At 37.3% G+C, this 15,683-nt stretch overlaps 1 protein-coding gene across 4 annotated transcripts; it reads left to right on the top strand.

The window, feature by feature from the left end:
- The first annotated feature begins 164 nt into the window (after positions 1-164).
- Positions 165-14,591, top strand: DopEcR (G-protein coupled receptor DopEcR). 4 transcript variants are annotated; one of them, XM_017158830.3, is made up of 5 exons: positions 165-390; positions 958-1,156; positions 10,405-11,712; positions 12,459-12,717; positions 13,127-14,591. In XM_017158830.3, the coding sequence occupies exons 3-5, from the start codon at positions 11,580-11,582 to the stop codon at positions 13,701-13,703; spliced, it is 969 nt and encodes a 322-aa protein (XP_017014319.1). In that variant the 5' UTR covers positions 165-390; positions 958-1,156; positions 10,405-11,579; the 3' UTR covers positions 13,704-14,591. The 4 variants fall into 4 exon arrangements, with proteins under 4 accessions (XP_017014319.1, XP_017014320.1, XP_017014317.1 ...); XM_017158831.3 differs by having other exon boundaries at positions 165-658; positions 974-1,156; XM_017158828.3 differs by having other exon boundaries at positions 165-658.
- The last annotated feature ends 1,092 nt before the right edge of the window (positions 14,592-15,683 follow it).

Below are 15,683 nucleotides of genomic sequence, written 5' to 3'. Positions count from 1 at the left end.
TAGCTGGGCAAAAAGCTCGCTCTTCCTGTTGCTGCTGTTGCTTTTCCATTTCCAGCTAAAAGAGAGAGCGGCTCTCTCTCCGTTGGCCGAGTTCTCTGGGGGCGTTAGCAGCTGAGAGTAAGGAAAAGCGATGGAAAAGCGGAAAAACAGTTGCCAGTTAGACAGTGAGCGCGTCGCACCTACGCACGCATCGAAAAGAAAACGAACTGAAAAGAAAAGATTCAGCGGCAGCAGCAGCAGCGCGTTGTTCAGTGGTTGTTGTTGTTGGAAACGGTGGAAACACACTCACACACGCTCACAAACAGACAGACACAACACCAACACACACAGAGAAACACACATCGACACGCGGCCAGCAAACACAATTTTTCAGCTGGCCAAAAAAGAAAAGTTTGTTCATCCTTAAACGCCTTTTTTCGTTTTTAAACCCAACACAAAAATATTGGAAAATTGGAAAATTTAAAAAGTGAATTCAATTAAATTGTGCACATTACGAGCTAGAAGGATAATTGAAAAATCAAGGCACACACCTGCGCACTTTGTGTCTGTGAGAGGGTCCTCTGTGTGTATACATATATATCTGTGTGAAAACGCCTTTGGCTGTATGTGTGTTGAAGGCTAAGCAGAAAATCAGCAGCCCACAAGGAAAAGCCAACAAGTAAAGTGTTACGGAAAATTGGAAATGGAAAATTCAAAAAATATTTAAACCACAGTGCAAAAGTGACAACGTTTAAAAGATATTTACAATCGTGGAAATCAAAAGCAAAGCCATAAATCATACCCCCAAAAAATTATCTTATCTAAAACCAAAAATCCATTTAATTTAACACCCAACAAATGCATGCATTAAAATATTATTTGATTGATTCATTGGTGAAAAAGCGTTTCTTTGAGGCCCGCCGACTACTTTGGGTTTTAAATATATCTTAAGCCCACATTCATCTAGATATTTTACAGTTCTTGCCTGTTGCAGCCAAAAAGAGTTAGCAAACAAAGTGATAAAGACAAAGTGTTCAAGAAAAAAATGTAATAAATGTTATAAAATATTATACAAAAACCTAGAAAACCCAAATAAATTACCTAATGATTAAAAACGATCAACTGGAAAACGGAGGAATGTCAAGGCACAGGTTTTCAACAGGACGTCCCGTCTAAGGTGAGTACATTTTTGGAGCATCAAGTCGAGCTTTGCTCCTCCAGACATCCTTTGCATCCTACCTCAACACAAAAAAAAGGAAGATAAATGGGAAGAATCGGGGAGCATAGCGAAAGAGCGAAGCAAAACATAAACAACCCCGAAAAGAGCGAAACACTAGGAGTGGGGGTCCAAAAGAAAGTGCTGATAAAGCACTGAAATAAATTAGATGCGAGAAGTTTTTATTTTAAAATGTAAGGTGTGGTTTCACAAATTTTTAGAATTTAAAAATTTTGGGTTAAAGGATTTTTAAATTTAAAGCTTTCCTTGCTTTGAAAGTATGTAATGTAATATTCTCTTCTATAAATCAAATACTAGAATTTATTTTTCAAAATACTTTTTAAAAATATTTTGTTTTAGGCGCCTAAACACGTTTTTTATGTTTAATAATAATACGGTAAAAGTAACAAAAATAATTAAAGCAATTGATGAATTAAATAAAAGTTAAAAGTTACTTCAGTTTTCCAAATCATTTAATATAGATTTGTTAACAAATTATTTTGTATGAATGATTTTTAATAATGATATTTGAGTTTACATTCATGCAAATTTTTAAAATAGTTTTGACAAATAGTCAAATAATATTGTCTTATAGGGACTAAATTTTAAAATATATATTTTCAACAATTATTTTTTCTTGTGCACTCCTGCTCGTTCTTCTCCAATCGGAAATGCTGTGCTGTTTTTCGCCTCTCCTTTATGTGCTGCCCTTCGGTGCTGATGTAGAGATACGAAAAATAGGCAAAGTTTAGCAAAAAACCAACGAATTTCGGTTGAAAAGCTCAATGCAAAGGAAAAGAATGCCAGCATTCGTTTTGGGGATTAGCCAAAGCCAAAGACTTTGAGCAAATACTGAAAAGCTCGGGCTCAGCGCATCATTTTCCACGCAAATTTCGTTTGCGAAAAATTCAATTTCAATTTATGTGTAGCATACAGGATTTGCAGGATATATATGTATGAACGTACATATGTGGCCTGCATCTCAGTCAAGAATATGTATCCTGTAACTCGGTCACACATTCCTTTTTTCCGTCTTTATTGACTTTGTCGTTTTATAGGCAATTTGTCTTTTGGCTGCCGTCGATAACTTTTGCTGTGTCATAAAATTTCGCGCCAAGCGATTGGCCCTCCGTATCCTTATCCTTATCGGCAGGAACCCGGGTTTCAGGCTCGGACTCTTTTCTCTGCCAAGTTGTTTATTTTGTCGTAAATTTGCCTTCAAGGACGCGACAACACCGCACAGTCCGCCGACCACTCACCGCCCTTTACCCTCTCACATGGCCATTTTATCGATCACACAATGGGAAATTTCACACGTTGTCCCAAAGGGCTGAGAAATGGTATATGGTATGGTATGATATGGTTTGGGGACGTACAGTGGTCAGTCGCTGTTTCAATTAACTTATTTTCAGTTAATTGTAGGCTAGTGGCTTGGTTACAAGGTCTCTAAATGTGGATATGAACCGTAATCTGATACTTTTTTACTTTTTACCAACTAACAACCATTAATGATTTTGAGGGAACTCTTGTTTTAAAGTCTAAATACAGTAATTCTAAAAATACAAACGATCTTATAAGACAGGTTGCAAGCATTCTCAAGATAAATGCATTTTCACTAAACTATAATAATAATTATTATTTTATCTCACAAAAATCACTAACTAAAAATAAAATTATTTAACAACAGAGGTTAGGAGTTCAGTTAAAGTCTTACGAATGCTAAAAATCATGGTTAAAAAGCTACAACAATATTATTTTCTTTAGTAGATTATAAATGTGTTCGACAAACAACAAATCAAGTAAAGGATTTTTATAAAATTTTTTAAAAGTGGTTTTAAAGTCTTATGAAGTTGCATATTATTTATTATTATATAAACAATTAAAGGCATAAATTGGTATGTTTTTACGAGTAACACCTTTCTTTAATCATCATAAGGATCCTTTAACCAAAGTAACTCACTGTAGCGAAAAACCCTCTGTGTTTCGTTGCGTTACGTTTCGTTTTCGACGCTCGTCTTTAATTACGTGTGCTGCAATTGGCAGCTTCAAGGTCGTTGCCGTCTTTTGCATAATTAAGGGTCACCCGCCCACCCTTTCTGACTCATTCATGCCCCAATCCCTCGGTCTCGTTTACTCCGAGTGGCTTTTGTTCTTGCCGCACAGTTTCTGTTCTCTGAATAATGCAATTGACGCGGGCGTGTGGGCGCTGACACAGTTGCCATTTTTCACACATGACCAGAACCAAGAGCAGAAACAGAACAACTAGCAACGTGCAACGTGTGCAACGGGCAACATGCAACATTCGCCGCATGTCCGGCACTCAAGTGCAATTTCCATTGCATACTTCAAGGCTGTAAGCCATGTAGTCTAATTTACATGCCAAATGACGCTCTCCTCTCGCTTTTCCCACTTTTCCCGCTTTCCATTTATGAGTCGTGACGTGTGACGACTGCGATTGTCCACCATCCTTTTCTTTGCCGTTTTGTGTGTTCGAAACACGTATTCAATTAGTGCGATAAAGGAAGCAAAATGCCGCAGCTGCTGCTGCCCACACATTTGCATATGGAAGTTGGAGGTTTAAGAGGGGGTTAAATTCCAGAGTGGGCTATTGTCAGTAAATGCCGGGGTTTTCACCCTTGAACTAAAATGGTAGCATTAACCTTAGCTGACATTTTGCAATGGGGCTTAAATTAGTGTACTTCATTTTTGCCTAAGCGTAGTAAATACTTTTAGATATAATATTTTAATAAATTACAGTAAATATGTAGTTACCATATCTTATATTTCTGAGTTAAATCTTTTAAATGTTTTATTAAACATTTTTATAAATTCATTAGTTAATATCGTACATCAATTTAATTTCTGGGTTAGCATTATGATATAGGTCTATGATTATTGAAATTCAATTGAATTAATATGATAAAATCTCTCATAACTTTTCAATAATTCAATTCAATTAAATTGAGCTTATTTTTTTTCTACTTTCCATCTAAAAAAATTTTTCCAATATATATTCAGAAATTTATATCTTTGTTGATTTATGGCCACAACGTGTCTGCATTTGGCAAATGTCGCGTGTTTTTTATATTTTGCGGCACCGACAAATACAAATTTTGGAAAGTAAGAGTGCCGCTGTTTTTTGGCGGCTTTTAGGTTTGACAACAAATAGCCAAACAGATGAGGCAAACAAAAAAGTGTTTCTATATTTAAATATTCTGAAATAACAACAACAAACTTAAAAGAATATATAGGTACTTAAATTCAGATGGAATTTTATAGGGTGGACTATCAAATACTCTTGGCAAAACTTTTAAAAAATATTTAAATGAAGTTAAAAAATTTATAAAGTTTAGTAGTCTTTTAAAATATATTTTGTTTACATATTATTTGTTCTAAACATTGTGACATTTTACTAATTGTTCGGTTATACCCCATAAACTAACGCAATTTGCTTTTGCACACAAAAAAAAAGCATTTAGCCAAATGAAAGGAAAACATTTTAGCCAAAACCTCCGAGGAAAAACAAAACAAAAGCTGGTCGATGGCCGGCCTAAATGGGCACACACCCACTCAGCCTAAATTCTCCAGCACTCCCCTATTTTCCGCTCTCAATTTTCCTCACCCACTGGTTTTTCCAAATTTCCCGCATTTCCCGTTCACCTCCTTTCTCACGCACACACACACAAATCGCAACTTTCTGTTTGTCCTGGCCATCGTCTAATTAGTTGTGGGCTGTGACCGCCTTGATTTATATATTTATGATGGGCGTGGCCCTGGGCTGGTGCCAACTAATTGCCGCCAGCTTTTCTATTTCCTTTTCATTTCTTTGGATTCCTGATAATTCCCTTTCCCCATGGGCAAACTGGGCAAACAGCTACAGATACAGATACAAACTCGTTTCACAGTGTGCATTTGGCAGCTGCTGCGAACAAATTGGTTAAATGTCAAACCGTCCTCAGAGCTTCCGTCTCGTCTCAATCCAATCCCCATCCCAATCCCGATCAGACTTGGCAGCGCTTTCAGCGTCAGTTTGCACATTGAGCCAATAAATTGCAAATGAAATACAAGTAACAAGGCGACGGATGAGCCTTGTGTGCACTGGGAAAAAATAAAAGAGAATGGATTAAATTAAATAAATTTGGGGTTTATCAAAGAAGTGTTGATTATTAAGAAACAAAAAAAAACATAGATTTAATCCTAATAAGTTTTTAATGAAGAAAAACTTTCTGCAAAATAGTACAAATTTAAAAGTATTTAAAATAGAAAGAAAATAGTTACATTTAATAAATTAATATTGATTCAAATACTTCTAAAATATTTGTATAACTTTTAAAGTTTTGTAAAAGTGTTTAAACATATTTAAAAAGTATTTTAATAACCTGTTAAAAATCTTTAAAAGTCATAAAACTTTTTGGAAATATTTTAATCATAATTTCCCAAAAGAAAGGACTTGCAACTATATCGGTTAAAATACTAAAAATCCTATGATAATACCCCATAATTTTAAATAATTTTTCTTTCTCTGTACGCGCATAAAAACCGCACCGTCATGATCCCGCGTTCCAATCGCACCCTCTTCGCGGAGACCATTGGCTCTATTCATTTCCCCTCTTTTGCCTTTGCTTATCAATCAGACAGCAAATAACAGCAACAAATAAACAAGTTGCTGCATTTAAGCAGCCAACAACAACGCTCAGTGAAAAGGAGCCATGGCGCGAATGACAAATTGATGCATTGCGATATTGATTGGCCGACTGACTGACTGGCTGGCTTTGCTATTGAACGCCTTGACTGAATGTCAAGTCGCAGCATTGAAATGAATTTCGTGTCGTGGTTGCTTTTTTTATTGATCGATTGTTCCACTGCTTGATTGTGTGTGTGAGTGTAATGGTATGTGTAAGGATATAGCCGGTATCAGGAGCCAATACAATTGTCCTTAGCGCGCCGAGTGCCGCAAGTCTTATTTATTACGCATACGTCACGTTGTCGAGTGGGTTTGCGGGTGAAAGTGAATGAAAAGGACAGCCCATGACTGTGACCTTGTCAATTGTGTGTGCGAAACATCTGCAAGCCCTTGCATTTTGCAATATTCAAGCTAATTCAAAGAAAAAAACAGAGAAAACTTTTTCCACCAAGGGGAAATCAGAATTAGTAAGAAAAATCCGGCGGGGGAATAAAACAATATAAAACTACACCACGCGCGTCGCCAAGTCGCTGTTTGCCCTTGGCCCGAGCCACGCCCCCAAAAACCCGACTATCGCAACGCCCTCGCAACGCAAAATTGGCCCAAATAAAAGCATTGCGTATACGACATGTGGTACGGCATTTCACAATGCGGTTTATGGCCATAACAGCGGGTAGCACGTGAATTTAAGTTGGCCCAATCACGCAGCCCCCCGCCGACATTTATTTTGAGGACAGAAAAATATTCAGGGCATTTCATAGGGAAATTGGATTTCTTTTTTTTATGGCGTTCCTTTCGGCGAAATTACTGTTTTCGGGCGCTGCTTATTATTATTATGCCAACATGGGGATTTCTCACAGATGGGCAAATTTCGGTGACACTTTTGGTTGAGGGGCCCTTTATAGGTATCGATTTTTGCAGATCTTATTTAATAAATTTTTTGCTTATTTATAAAAATAAAAATAAATATATAGATAACATTATTCTTTAATAAAAAGTCAAGCCTAATTTAAAGGGGGCTTTAAATTAAATTTTAAGAGTTCAATTGTTGCTTAAAAACTAAGTTTATAATTTACAGCTTCTTTTTATTGCCAATATTCTTTTCAATTTTTCTTTGTTTTCATTTGGTTTGCATATTTAATTTAAATTAAATTATAAATATTCAAGAATTTCTAGTTACTTCTTGTTACCAATATTCTATTGAACTTCTGTCAATTTCTTGTGACCGGAACTGTTGCATTTTGTGGTAAAGTTACCAGCTTTCTGTCACTTTAATTGCAAATTGCCTGCAGGCATTTTTTGGGGTTGACAAAAGTTTGTGGCCAAAAGTTTGGCTCGGTGAGAGCGATGCGTTGGGCGAACAGGCGAAGCAACAGGCTGCAGGACCGCCGCCTGCAAAGTCCTTAAGCCACTGAGTGACAGGAGCTGCCAAGAGTCTAGCCTGGGACCACGCCCCCTTCTCCTCCGAAGGACTTTGCATTTTGCAGGCATATGCGACATTTGACATGCGTAAGCATAAATTATGCACTGGGCGAAAAACAGGTGGGCCTTAATAAAATATTCAAATAGTAAAATAGCTGCTGCTGTGCTGGTGGGCTGCAAATAAAAGCCAAGGTGAGGTCATGCTTATGTAAAGACGCAGCCACGTGGATGGCGACGATGATGATGACGTGGCACAGCAGCCTTGTCACCCACCCATCCACCCACCACCCACTTTTCGTTCGTCCTGAGGCTTCCCTCCTGCCAACAACTAACGTCATCAAAACGGTTGGTAGTGTAGTATCCTTCTTCTTGGGCCTGCAGCCCGTTTTGCCTTGGCCTTTGTTGCGGTATTTCGCAATTTTATTTAAACACGTAGCCAAGCCGAAAAGTTTATTTATAGCGCACCCAAAAGCTTTTCTCTCCATCCTGCGACTTTCATTCGTCGTCCTTCCCACCTGCCTGACATTTGGATATATATATATATGGTTTTATACACGATTTTATATATGGTTTTATGACAGTGTCTCACATTCGATGGTTTTCCGCCTTTTGTTTGTGTTTCGTTTCGGGCTCAAACTTTTTTGTGTGTTTTCCGAGGCGACATAAAACACGCATGGGATACATATTTTATGGGGTCTCCGAAACGCAGGAAAATCTACAGCAGAAGAAATGAAAACAGGCCAACGGAAAGTCGGGCGCAAACATACAGTGCGTTTCGGGAATGTAGGCTACTTACATATAGTTACCAGTTACATACACAAATGAAAGAAAGGTATTTAAACGAATATTTAAACATTAAGACTTATCACAAAATTGAGTTTTTAAGAAATAAATAAAGAAAAACTAAAGTTTCAATAATAACTTGAACACAAGTCGATTTTAAACTATTACATATAATTAAAATAAGATCAAAAATGAAACATTTTAAACTGTAATTCTTTTATTTTATCGATTTTATCAATTATTAAAATTATTATAAATGGACCTGTTGCTGTGAAATAAATTTTAAAGTAAGCTTATCTTGTGCTCTCTAATAACTAATCAGATTTGACAGCAAATTAGATTTAATTAGAGCGGCCTGTACAATAAATAATTTTGTATTGAACATTATACAAAATTATGAAATTGTCTTAGTTTCTATTTTATTATTTTACTGCTTTTTAATGCTTATATTTATGTACGTTTGGTTTCTTATTCGTCATAAGCTTTAATGGTCAGATATGTGGGTCAGTTTAATTTTCAATTGAAGCTTGAGCTTCATTTTCCATAGCCCAGCTTCCAGCTTTCTGAAATACGTATCTCTGTATTGAAGTGGGTCAAAAAAGGTTTATTTTTTTTAACTAAATGACTGCCCCTGAAAAGCAGGCCACATATTATTTTTAATTATGCCAGAGGCTTAATGGGCTGCTCTGTGGCTCCCAGTGGCAATCAAAATCTCATCAGCTTGTTAGCGATTCGTTTCCCGCGAAGAACAATGAACACATATATTTACATAATTAATCACCGGTCGCGCTCATTGATTATCCTTCCAAGAAAAACGAGCAGAGGGTTCGCTGAACCCATTTCTCTGGGTTTCCGGTTTTTCAAGGGGGCTTTCCCAGGGAAAGGGGACACTCATTATGCGAAGTTGACAGCAATAACAGTTATTTCAGCGTAATTGCAGTGCGGGGAGAAGCGGAGTGGATTTGAATGGGTCCGTAGGCCAGGAAGTCATTTGCACAAATGACGTTTGCTACCTCGCTTTGCCGTCGTCAACTGCAGGGGCTTACGTAATGATTGACAATCAGGTGGGGAAATTATGTTCTATGGCGCTTGGATGTTAGATGTAGAGAGGTGTTTGTAATGCAATTCATTGATATTTATTACCTGGCCAGTGACTGACTGTCGAACCCCAAAGCGTTACCCCGTTATCGTTAATTAAATTACCAAGAGGGGCAGAGGATGCCCGACGTAAATGACAAACTTGTTACCTCACTCAGCGACATCCCCTAATGCCACCCCCTAATGGCATCCTCCTTTGGCACATGGACCAACCCCCCGTCGATGTCTAATGGCATTTGATAATGGTGTTTGTGTTTGTGTCTGCGTGGAAAATGGCTCGATGACGTAGTGAATGTCTGAGTGATGGAGGCTGCCATGTAAAATCAGTGGTGACAATTGAATATAACTTTAAAATATTAACATTTTATTGTGTAAAAGAGCAGGAAACTTTTGGAAAAAATAATAAATTTAATAAAAAAACATTATTAATTAATTTATTAAATATAAAAAGCAACAATGAGATAAAAAATAATAAAAAAAAGTGATTATTAAGAGAGATTAATAAATAAATTAATAAATTCCCAATTTGTGTATGACATTTATTTTGAAATATAAATAACAAAAACACAAATTAAAAGTTTTAAGAGGAATCTTATTTATGGATATACGTATCATTTTAAAATAAGCTTTTTAGTTGTATATAATTCTGTTAAGAAGTTCAACGAAAATTCTCCGATTGTTTGTTAAATAAATATTTAATATTTATTTATTTATATTATTGGTATTTTATACAATCGAATATCTTTAAACATATGTAGTCCCCTAGAATAATCTCCAACCTTTTAATCCCAACATGGCCAGAAACTACCCAAATCAGCAGCACTTGCGAGGGAATCGTTAAAAATGGATAGAGTGGGCGTGATCGATGACGGTGGTCCGCAAATAGAGACCAAAGCGCAGACCCCTCGAGATTTTTAACAGTTCCAGGCCCTCGAGAGGCGAACCCAGTTTGAGCAGCCGGCCAGTGACAGCTATGGCTCTCAAACTGTGTCAAGTGGCACCGCAAAGTGGGTCATTGCAGGCGGGAAAAGTGGGTGGTGGGGTTTTGGGTGACTCTGAAATAGCAGGCAAGTGACGGGCCTCAGGATAAGCACGCTTATGTAAAGCGTTTGTGCAGCTAAAAGGCTTTTTCCGCCTGCTTCTCCCTCATGTGGGATAATTTATTGATTGGCTCAAGATGCGAGATTCTATTTAAACTATTTAAAACCCTTTGTCCTTGCAGATGCGCACAATTAGCTTAAACTGACAGCAGGACGTGCAGAGCAACAGCAGCAGCAGCAACAACAACAGCCAGAATTTACAAGCAAACGGATAATCACAATCACCAAGCAGCGAAATAAAGATACCAAAAACCGAGTACTAAACAACCGAACTATATTATCGAACTATTTTAACAACTTAAATGTAGCACAACAGAAGCCTTACGAAACAACAACAAAACCATTTGTGCTGTGCTTTAATTATAGTAAAAACAACACACAAAAACAACACGAAAACAACCCCGAAACGAACCGCGTAATTATTACACATTAAATAATAATAACAATAATCATTATTCTTCCACTTGCGAGTTTGAAATGTGTACATTTTTAAATCGATATTAAACACTAGTAGCGAAATTATTAATACCGAAAGGAGCATAACTGTTTAACGTTCATTAAAACTTAGCAAAGAGCGTTGTGAATTTAACAAAACAAAAGGAGAAACCCAAAAAAACGGTTAACAAACCTTTAAATTAGACAACAAAATTGTACGCAATTAGTAGATTTTAAATGTAAGATTTTAATCCAAGCAAAATTTTTAAACGAGCTTCAAAAACACACACGATAAAAAAGAACAGAACAGAAGAACCTTATCCTTAACCTTAACCACAGGTTTTGTGAGGCTAACAATCAAATGCGCTGGCTCAGCGCCAAAAAGTAGGCAGCAGCACAAAGTACAGCCCGAAAAAGTAGGCAGTAGAAAATTTATACAAATTTGGCGCCAGCGGTGGAAGGAGAAGGAGGAAGAAAAAGGACGAAAACAGCGCCAAGGACTCCGACGACCTTCGCGTGTGCAAGCGTCGTTGCACAATAAAGGACGCCACTAACACTCTCAGCCACAGACACACACACACACACCCCTAAACTCACCTAGACACATAGAAAAAAACACACACCTTCACACACATTCTCAAAAACCACAGGACAATTGCATGGGCGGCCGCCATGACCGGAAGTGAAGTACGGTCACGTCCACGTCCACTGGCCTTTGCATAACAATCAGCCCGCCAAGGAGCCGCCAAGAAGGTAGTCAGCGGGAGAAAGCAGGAGAAAGCAGTGAAAGCAGGTGATAAAGAAGAAGGCTAGAAGGAGGAGATATAAAAACAACGAGCACACAGGAGCGCCCCCTCTAAAAATGCAGGAAATGAGCTACCTACAGGATAATTCCAAGATAGAGGCCCTCACCAAGGCGGTGCTCATTTCGATACTGGGCGTGGCCATCGTCCTGTCCAACCTCCTCATCATCGCCACCTATGCCAACTTCAAGGGTACGTTGCACACGAATAACATATTCGCTTAATGCTTTCAACAGGAAAACATCTTGAACGCGGTTAGGTTTGGTCTTCAGAACTCTCTATTTTCATAACAAAGAAAAGTAATAGAGGTTGCAATAGAAATAGCTAGGTTTTCCAAATCACTTAATTTTCTGCCTAAAAGTATGCAGTGAATAAAGAATAGTCGTCTTGCTGTATGAATTCAAACCAGTTTTGGGTTGAAAATATGTTGTTGCATACTTTTAGACACCTAAATTTGTATTTTAAAGTGATTTCGAAAACCCAGCTAATTCTATGGCACCTCCAAATATGTGTTATATCTTAATTAAATAATTTACTTATTTTGACCATTAAAACCCAATATTTATATTTGAAATGCATCCTTAATATTTATAGTGTAAAAAAGTGGAGAAAAATGTATGAAGTAAAACAGCATCTTTCTTTATTTAAGTGTCATGTGTTTTTGTTGTCTTAAATGCATTAAATATTTAAAAAACAAAACATTTTGCTTAAAGAATATTATTTATTAAATTTAAAAGATTTTACCTTTAACCGATCTAAAATATTTTCTTTTTATTATTTTGAATAAATTACCAAATTCCTTAGGCTATAGTTCTAGTGAATGTCGTAAAATAGATTCGCCCAAAAAATGTATTGAATGAATCATTTATTGTTTGCATTTGCTTTTTATTTTATAATAATTTAATTAGTTCACCACCTAACGATAAATGTGTCCACAGGACCCACAGAGGTGATAAACTACTACCTGTTGTCCCTGGCCATTGCCGATCTGCTCTGCGGACTGCTGGTGGTTCCCTTCTCCGTATATCCCGCCCTAACTGGAGAATGGATGTACGGCGACATCGTGTGCCGCTTCACGGGTTACCTGGAGGTCACCCTGTGGGCGGTTTCGGTGTACACCTTTATGTGGATATCGGTGGATCGGTATTTGGCGGTGCGCAAGCCACTGCGATATGAAACGGTCCAAACGAAGACGAGGTGAGAGGGGGATCTCTAGATCTATAAATAAAATTATAAAATAAATAATATAATATTTTTTAAAAATATATTATTCTACTCTTTAAGAAATTAGGAATTTGTATTTCTATCTTTCATATTTTATAAAGTTTTAAAAATATTTTAAGTGATACATGTGTATTTTTTTTTTAATTTTGATACCTTTTAAATACTTAAACAAAATTTCATTTGATATATATTTCCCTAGTAATCCAACAGCATAAAAATATTTTTTAATAAGAAAAAATATTCATGTTTTGTAATACCTAATAATATTAGGCTAATATAAAATCTTTTTTAGGATTATAATAAATTAGGATAATATATATTTAAAAATTCCCAATTATCCTGAACCGAATTAACCTCCCATCTTTTTATGCATATCCCTTAGATGTCAATGCTGGATGGTGTTCACCTGGATATCGGCGGCCCTGCTCTGCTGCCCCCCGATTTTGGGCTACTCGATGCCCATTGAGAACAACATGACCCACATTTGCATGCTCGACTGGGGGAATATGGCGGCTTATACCGTGACATTGGCGATTTTAGTCTTAGGTCCCAGCCTCATTTCAATCGTACACAACTACGGCTATATCTTTGTAATGATGCGTAAGATTAGGTCCGGCGAGCCGATACACGATAAAGAATATGCAACTGCTCTGGCTGAAAATTTATCGAACCCTAGTCATATGATGTCATTCGCATTAGTCTTTGCATTCTGGGTGTCCTGGCTGCCATGGATTCTGTTGCGTCTGTATGAGGTGGTCACGGGCGATGTTATCCAAAGTACTCTTATCAACTTCGCCGTCGTCTGGATCGGCATATTGAATTCGTTTTGGAAAATTCTAATCATGACCAGTATGTCGCCGCAATTCCGTATCGCTTTGAGAGTATTTTGCTTAACCATTTGTTGTAAGACTAAGGGCCGTTTGCAAGCAGAGCTAATCGGGTTGGACCCAGATGACTAGAGTTAGATTTAGATTTTCATTCTCCTCAAAAAAAACAAAAAATATTAATAAAAAAAAATCCCCCAAAATCCCCAACCCCTTTCCGCCATCCCTTTGAGAAGAACCACAAAGTCCTGCAAGTAAATTAAAATAAAATTGGTTGTAATTGCATTGAGCCATTTCCTTCAACAATCTCTCTCTATATATCTCTCTATATATAAACACTTACTTGCCTGTTTGCCATATAGTTGCATATTTACGGGCCGTTTGGCGCTACGCGACATGCCAATGAAAGCACCACAAAACACAGCCACTGAAAAACGCAACCACTCAAAAACGCAACCACTCAGCCACTCAACCACCCAAAACCCACAACCAAGCAGACACCAAAAACACATACACGTTGAAAGACATATTCATATTTCTAGAACTAAGCTAAGCTAAGAGTTTTTAGCGTATCCAATTATGATTGATTAATTGATTGATTGATTGACGATTATTATTGTGTATTTATGAGCTTACCACGTATATACTTGTACTTAACTATAGCCATATACATATATATGTAGCAGCGATTATTCTAATTCTAATTCGTAGACAAGAGACAATTCACTAGGCAAGAACAACATTTCCGTTTCCGGTTTAAAAGTTCAAAACGTGCTACTACTTAAAAAAATATATAAAAATTATCTAAAGAACGCATAAGTATAACATAAAAACCTTTTTCAAAGTCCATATTAAGTAGCATTTAGAATTTTACAAACAAATCGTGTAGAGTTTATTAAACAATTTGCCAAACTTGACGACGGGCCGGAAATTAAGAATTCTAAATTCAACAACAAATTCAATTTTCGCACGCTTTGCGATTGCGCTTTAGAAACGGAAAACCCAGGCCCACTAAATAAATACGAAAAACTCAACACAGCAAAAATGTTAAAAAATCCAAAAACGAGAAAACCCGAAAAACATTTCCAGTAGTTCTTAGCGATATAAATAAATAATAATAAAATTGAAAGGATAGGCTAGTGTCAAGTTTCGATCGTTGTTAACAAAATCGGCCCATGTGTTGTATGTACATAATAGGTTGGCTGATAAGTCCCCGGTCTGACACATAGGTGGCGTCGCTAGTATTAAATGCATATTATTTTTATAAAGTACTAACCTTCAAATGGTTCGTGTCAAAATTTGACGTCTGTCAGTCAATTAGTTTGTGAGATAGAGCGTCTTTTGTGAAGCAACTTTGGTTATGGTGAAAAAAATGGAAAAAAAGGAATTTCGTGTTTTGATAAAATACTGTTTTCTGAAGGGAAAAAATACCGTGGAAGCGAAAACTTGGCTTGATACTGAGTTTCCGGAGTCTGCCCCAGGGAAATCCACAATAATTGATTGGTATGCTAAATTCAAGCGTGGTGAAATGAGCACGGAGGACGGTGAACGCAGTGGACGCCCGAAAGAGGTGGTTACCGTCGAAAACATCAAAAAAATCCACAAAATGATTTTGAATGACCGAAAAATAAAGTTGATCGAGATAGCAGAGGGCTTAAAGATATCAAAGGAACGAGCTGGTCATATCATTCATCAACATTTGGATATGCGGAAGCTCTGTGCAAAATGGGTGCCGCGCGAGCTCACATTTGACCAAAAACAACAACGTGTTGATGATTCTGAGCGGTGTTTGCAGCTGTTAACTCGTAATACACCCGAGTTTTTGCGTCGATATGTGACAATGGATGAAACATTTCTCCATCACTACACTCCTGAGTCCAATAGACAGTCGGCTGAGTGGACAGCGACCGGTGAACCGACTCCGAAGCGTGGAAAGACTCAAAAGTCCGCTGGCAAAGTAATGGCCTCTGTTTTTTGGGATGCGCGTGGAATAATATTTATCGATTATCTTGATAAGGGAAAAACCATCAACAGTGACTATTATATGGCGTTATTGGAGCGTTTGAAGTTCGAAATCGCGGCAAAACGGCCCCATATGCAGAAGAAAAAAGTGTT

The sequence above is a fragment of the Drosophila takahashii genome, chromosome 3L (assembly GCF_030179915.1).
Source record: "Drosophila takahashii strain IR98-3 E-12201 chromosome 3L, DtakHiC1v2, whole genome shotgun sequence".
NCBI lineage: Eukaryota > Metazoa > Arthropoda > Insecta > Diptera > Drosophilidae > Drosophila > Drosophila takahashii.
This window is presented reverse-complemented; position numbering and strand designations above follow the sequence as displayed.